At 34.8% G+C, this 7,258-nt stretch overlaps 1 protein-coding gene across 1 annotated transcript in view; it reads right to left on the bottom strand.

Moving 5' to 3' along the window:
* Positions 1 to 407: 407 nt before the first annotated feature.
* The window catches only part of LOC127788647 (uncharacterized), a 29,937-nt gene continuing 23,086 nt past the window's right edge, over positions 408 to 7,258 (bottom strand). Inside the window, exons 6-9 of the mRNA XM_052317200.1 lie at positions 2,337 to 2,540; positions 1,971 to 2,063; positions 1,712 to 1,823; positions 408 to 854 (exon numbers count right to left, since the gene is read on the bottom strand). Coding sequence (XP_052173160.1) covers positions 811 to 854; positions 1,712 to 1,823; positions 1,971 to 2,063; positions 2,337 to 2,540 — 453 coding nt within the window. The 3' untranslated portion in view covers positions 408 to 810. The remainder of the gene's footprint in view (positions 855 to 1,711; positions 1,824 to 1,970; positions 2,064 to 2,336; positions 2,541 to 7,258) is intronic.

Below are 7,258 nucleotides of genomic sequence, written 5' to 3'. Positions count from 1 at the left end.
TGCAAAATAAATATTTTTATTATTATTTAATATTTTATTATATATCATTGTGTTTATGATTAAAATATTTATATTTGTTTGAACAATGTTATTGTATTTAATTTAAAAATGTATACTTATATTTGTTATAATTTTTGTTTTGTAAAAATATATTTTAATAACTAATTAAAAAAAAAAAATCCTAACGAACCCAAAAACTCATTTATCATGATAAACATAAATGAGTTTCTAGCGAGTTGAGCTCGAACTTAAAAAATCCTTGATGAGCTCGAGCTCGAATATATTTTTAAACTCCAACTCACCATAATTCTAACAAGCCAAGCTCAAGCCTAACAAATCTTAACTCAGCTCAACCTGATTACAAGCGTAATCAAACTTAAGTGTTAGCTTAGCATTATCAAAAAAAATTCCCAACAAACAGACCTCCCAATAATAAACTCAGAGCAGTAAACATCAAGACCTAAAGGCGGTTACAGTTAAACACATTGACTGAATTTTTCAAGTAAAAGTAGACATTCCAGTAAATTTTTGTTCCCTAAAAATCCAAAGAATAAAAAGACAAAAAAGAAGAAGAAGAAGAAGAAATACAAGCAGTTTGCAATTGTTACAGACTGCAAGAACTGCATTCTAGACGACATGGCGAAGCATATATATATATATAGCGGTTGCCACTGCAACAAAAAGGGCTGATTTCGAGCTGCCCCCAGTACCCACCACCATGAATGAATTGCAAGAGGAACTTGCATGAGTTCAAGCCATAAACAGAAGAGAACCAGAGAGAAAGCTCCAACGTCTGTTTTATCTGGGACTTCAATCACCTTGTAGGCAGTAGAGTTGCCGGATATTTCCTGATGCTGTTGAAGAACCCGAATAAAGAAAAAAAGAAGGAATTATTGAAGGCAAAAAAGCCAATCTCTATCTACTTTTTCTGAAAATAAGAGTGTTTCAAATCATAAGGGATGCGGCGAAAACATGTACAACAATGGATCACATCTAAGAGGATAGATAGAAAAATCAAAACATTAGAGCACTTGAAAGAGTTGCAAATTGTTGTATTCAACGAATGACTGGAATGCAGAAACATTTAAACACCTGAACCCCCATTTTGGCCTTAACTAGAATGGACTGACTGCATTTGGCTTTTTATCTAACAAGTGGGCTGGCTAATCCTGGTGATGCTCAACTTAAAACATCGAATGGCACATTATTGTAGGCTCGGGCAACAGAATTGGACAAGATATAGATACAGGTGTATCAAAGCTTGAGTGGAGTGATAGAGACATATAGCATTGGATCATCTTCCACAAAAGTTGGTCTAGTCTTCATCTTCAATGGGATGTTTCAATGAATATATGGTATAAGCAGCTAGATGGCAAAAGATGGAAGACAAGCCATCTGTCATGATGAGTGATCTGCTGAAGGAAATATGAGCATGCTCTAGTTGTATTCTCCAATTGGTCCAAATCCTCAATAAGCAAGAAGTTTGATAAATCACACTAAACACACTCACCACAAAATCCTAAGAAAAACTAGAGGTGCTCTTAAGCTATAAATAGAGTGTTTCAAAGTACAAACAGAATGTACTGGACTGAAAAATCAGCTGAATTCGTAAGCAGCTTTAGAAGACATGCCAATCATTTATTTTTTCAAAAAAACAAAAAAAATTCTTAAACGATAACTTATAAATGGTAATTAGAGAAATGACATTTACCATATAGCCAATCCTTAAAGAGTACGTGGAGTGTGCTTGATAATTCACGCTTTAGGCTTTCTTCAAGCTGCGTTTCCCTCAAACTTTGCTTGATCTCTCCTAAAATATTGTGCTGAAACACAATTTCATTTAAAAATATAAAATTAAGACATTTGCAATTGTGTTACATCACTTCCAAAATGTAACATACGCAAATCTTATTACTACAAAACAAAATCAAATGGCAATGCAGTAAATGATCACAGCTTGGTGCACACACATTTCTATGCTGAGACACCATATAAGCTTCTGGCAACGGAAATGGATTATCTTTTGTGGACCCAGTGTGTTCCCCCTCAAACCAGTTTGGAATCTATGCAAAAAGAACAATATCAGAATGAATTTGATACAAGAAATAAGACCTTCAGTTAAGTTCAGAATCAGAAAAGAGAAGAAATAGCATAATAGGGAGCAATCATGGTTCATGCAGTGTCCAGATTCAAATTTTAAAGCATTTAAGCTGAAAATTTTCCAGAAGTTGAGAAAGAAATGAGTTAATGAAAAGGAAAACCAACTAAATGCTAGCTGATGCAATGTAAAATTATTCAATACCCCTACAAACTTAGTCTGCAGAGTAGAAATATACCAAAAATTTAGTAAACTGATCAGGATCTAGGCGGGTAGCAGACTCCGCTTGAACATCAGATACACCTGCAGGATGAGATAAAGAATCATGTGGATCAACCACTCCCAATGCCACAGGTTCATCCCATCTGTTGATAGTTGTCTGAATACCAACTTGGTTGATGTGCTTCTCCAATTGTGAGTAGAATGTGTTATATGGTGCCACCTAATGAAGATATGGCAAACAACATGAAGATAACAAAACAACATAATAATAATAATAATTGACCAAACCAATTAACTGCATCAAGGAGAGTATACTCATGTACTAATGAGACCGCAGAAATGCAGAATGGCTACTGTTTGAGCTAAAACTAACAGTTCGTTTGGTATCCAATTAAATAACGATGGGATAAAATTAACGATGGAACTAAATAATATTTTCTTACGTTTGGTAAAGAAGGTATAACCTAGAGTCATACAAATCCCATGTTTGGTATGTCAAATTGTGAATGAGGTATTGCTGTGAATTAATTGTCAAAGACCAATTTGTCCCTTTATCCAAATAGATTATAATTATAAGACATATTTTTGCTATGAATAAAAATACTTTTAAATTATATAAAATATACTTTAATTACAAATATATATTTAAATAACATGTCAAAATTTAAGAAATACAAAAAAAATGATGAACCCAACTTCTAAAGAAAAATTGGAAGAAGATGGTGGCAGTGGCCAGAGGAAGGGAGGAGGAGAACGAGGATGAGAGATGCTGGCGGTGGCCCACGGCAGGTGAAGGTGGCAGTGGGAGTTTTCATCTGAAAGGAGAAGAGAGAGGGGGGTTGAGAAGAGAGAGAATGGCTGAATTTGCATATATAGTTAGGGGTAAAATGTCAACACAACAAATATTAATCCCACTTAGAACCCCCCCGCCCCCCCCCAGGTTTTATATAATCCCGCTTTGGTGGGATTATTTTAAACTTGGCTTTTGCTTCATCCCATGTTGGATGGGGTACCATGTTTTAAAACTCTACCAAACAGGCCATAAGAGTCACTATTAAGACTACTATTAGAGCTAAGCTAACAGTAAATACTATCGGAGTTAAAACTGAGTAAATAATAAACTACATTTAGAGCTAAAACTAAGGGTAAATAATAACAGAACTAAAGATCTGTCCATCAGCTAAAACCAAGACAAAAAAAATTATTTTTGCTTGCACAAAATATTTGAATTAGTGTAATCTAAGAATGCAGTACCAAGTGAATAGTATACGAATTAGGACTAGTGAAACACAGCCCATTATGCATATGCAATAGCGTGGTGAGAGCTTAGCTTTGTTAACCTTATTTTTGTTAAGTTATGATACAAGTAAAAGACAGCCCATTATTATTTTTGTTAACTTTGCCTGGAAATGTTATCCACCGTCGGTCCCAAACCCAGATAAAGGTAGAGGGTTGTGTTAGATAGCCGACAGCCAACGTAAAACTTAGTCGGATCCAACAACATGAACTCTAGACAAATTATGAAAAATCATTGGAACGTAACCTTTCATAGCAACGCGCTACACTGCCCGCGTGTAGTGTCAAGTGAGCTAGGGCTGATGCATCGGCGCTCGGATATAGTGACAAATGAGCAAGAGTCCCCGCATTTGCTTGGAGGGATGCGGGTAAAAAAGCTAGTCCAAAATCAAAATCAAAATCAAAACCAAAATTAAAATCAAAATCATAGATTAAGGATTGAGTCATGGAATATAGGAACATTAACAGGTAAAGCTATGGAAGTGGTAGATGTGATGATTAGGAGAAATATTAATATTATGTGCCTTCAAGAGACGAGATGAGTAGGGAAAAAAATAAAAATTTTATCAGAATCTAGATATAAAATATGGTACACAGGAAATGATCGAACGAAAAATAGAATATGGATTATTATGGATAAAAGCTTAGTAAATGAGGTAGTAGATGTAAAGAGTAAAGAGAATATGAGATATGATTATTATGGTGAAGGTTGGTCTAGGAAGAATGACTATGAATATTTTTAGTGTATATGTACCATAAGTGAGGTTAGGTGAGGGGATAAAAGCAAAATTTTGGAAGTCTCCAGAGAGACTCATACAAATGATATCAAGAGCAGAGAAAGTGATTATAGGAGGTGACTTAAATGGTCACATGGGTAGAGACGGAAACAGCTATAGAGAGGTACATGGAGAGTATGGATTCGAAGAAATTAATAATGAGAGTAAGTCTATTCTAGATTTTGTTATGGCATATGAGCTCATCATGCTAGCAAAAGCAGGGGTTTCGGTCGGTTTTACCTACTATTGGATTTGAACCAATGACTCTCGCCGTATGAAAGCGTCGCTCCTTTTAGGAGATAGGATTCCACTCTTATATATGAAGATGATCCCACCACTTGAAACTGATTCAACAATACTATGTTCAAAAAACGGTACGAACACTTAATTACATATAAAAATGTCACATCAAGCACCCAAATAAATTACTTTCTCATGAGACAGAGGATCAGTTATGCTGTAGGAATTGTAAGGTGATACCGGGGGAGTGTTTGACTACTCAATATAGATTTTTGGTACTTGACGTCTATGTAAGAAATTGGAAGAAAAAAAATCACATAAAACAAAATTCAAGAATTAAGTGGTGGGATTTAAAAGGGGAAAAACAATTAATCTTTAAAGAAAAATTAAGGGGTAGAAGGGAATGGAATGGAGAAGGACAGACAAACCAAATGTGGAGGGAAATGACTACTGCCCTGAGAAGCAAGACAAAAATAGTCTTTGGAGAGACGAATGGTAGAGCCCCAAACCTTAAGGAATCTTGGTGGTGAAATAAAAAGGTACAATTGAAAATTAGAAATAAGAAAACTTGCTATAAGGCTGTATATCAGTGCAGCAATGAAGAAAACCTAAAAAATTATAAAGAAGCGAACAAGGTAGCAAAAAGATATATATATATAAATTAGCAAAAGCAAGAGAAAGAAAAACAAAGGATCTAAATCAAGTGAAATGCATAAAAGATGGAAACAAAAATATATTAGTGAATGAGAGAGCGATTAAGGAGAGATGAAAGGAGTATTTTAAAAAATTATTCAATGATGGTGGGGACAAAAAAGTTAGGTTGGGATATTTTAGTAACTCCGAAAAGAATGTGAGCTATACATTTTATCGACGCATAAGTTCAAAAGAAATAAGGCAAGCATTAAAAAAGATGAAAAATCATAAGGCGGTGGGACCGGATAATATACCAATAGAAGCATGGAAATGCATGGGAGAAGAGGGCATCTCATGGCTAGCGAAATTATTTAATGCGATCCTTAAATAAAAAAATATGCCAGATGAGTAGAGGAAGAGCACTTTGGTTCCTATATACAAGAACAAAGGAGATGCTCAAAACTGTGAAAATTACAGAGGAATTAAGTTAATGAGTCATACTATGAAACTTTGGGAGAGAATAATAGAGCAGAGGCTCAAAAAAGAAACATACGTCTCAAAAAACCAATTTAGTTTCATACCTGATAGGTCAACAATGAAACCTATATACCTACTGAGGTGCCTAATGGAAAGGTATCAAGATCATTAGAAGGACTTGCATATGGTGTTTATAAATCTAGAAAATGCTTATAATAGGGTTCCTAGAGAAGTATTATGGAGGGTTTTAGAGAAAAAAAGAGTCCGAATAGCTTATATACAAGCCCTTAAGGACATGTATCAAGGTGTAGAGACAAGGGTCATAACATGTGGGGGGAGATACTGAACCGTTTAAAATTACAATGGGACTGTATCAAGGTTTTGCACTAAGTCCATACTTATTTGCTTTAGTAATGGATGAACTCACTAAACACATTCAGACAGAGGTGCCATGGTGTATGGTATTTACAGATGACATAATATTGGTGGATGAAACAAAAGAGGGAGTGAACACTAAGCTTGAGTTGTGGAGAAACAATTTAGAATCTAAGGGATTTAAATTAAGTAGAAGGAAAACAGAATATATGGAATGTAAATTTAGTAAGAATGCAAGAGTGGAAGATGTTATAATAAAATTGGAAGACCAAATCATACAAAGAAAAGACCATTTTTGATATCTGGGATAAGTGATTCAAAAAGATGGAAAAATTGACGAGGATATCACGCATAGAATTAAGGTAGGTTGGCTAAAATGGAGAAATGCATCGGGGGTGTTATGTGATGGTAAAATCCCATTAAAACTGAAAGGAAGATTCTATAGGACAACTATAAAACCAGTTTTGTTGTATGACTGAACGTTGGGCAGTTAAATACCAGCATGAGCAAAGACGAGCGTAACGAAGATGAGGATGCTAAGATGGATGTGCGGCCATACAAGAAAAGATAAAATTAGAAATGAGGTTATTCGTAATAAGGTAGGATTAGTGCCAATCGAGGAGAAGATGAGAGAGACTAGACTAAGATGGTTTGGTCATGTGAGAAGAAGACCAATACACTCCTGTGAGGAGAGTTGATGAAATGAAACAATTAGTCAAAAAAAGAAGTAGAGGCAGACCCAAGAAGACTTTGGGAGAGACATTAAAGTTTGATATGAAGTGTATGAGCCTAAATGAAAATATGACAAAAGATAGAAATACATAGAAGTTTAGAATTCATGTAATCAACCCCACATAGTGGGATAGAGGCTAGATATGTTGTTGTTGTTGTTTTATGATATAAGTAAGAGAGACACCCATATGCATTTGGAGATCTCAACATATTATAATAAATAGGAGAGAGAAATCCAAAGAAACAACTGAAGATTCGCAATAACTACGACATACCATTGTTATATCAATATTGAAAATCAATGGTTTCTAAACAAATATTATTTCAACCGATTTCAAGAAACAAAGGACCCTAGCCCTAACTTGTGATTTCCATTGAAGATAGAAATTGAATTGAGGGAGAAATAGAG

The sequence above is a fragment of the Diospyros lotus genome, chromosome 13 (genome assembly GCF_014633365.1).
Source record: "Diospyros lotus cultivar Yz01 chromosome 13, ASM1463336v1, whole genome shotgun sequence".
NCBI classification, from domain to species: Eukaryota; Viridiplantae; Streptophyta; class Magnoliopsida; order Ericales; family Ebenaceae; genus Diospyros; species Diospyros lotus.
This window is presented reverse-complemented; position numbering and strand designations above follow the sequence as displayed.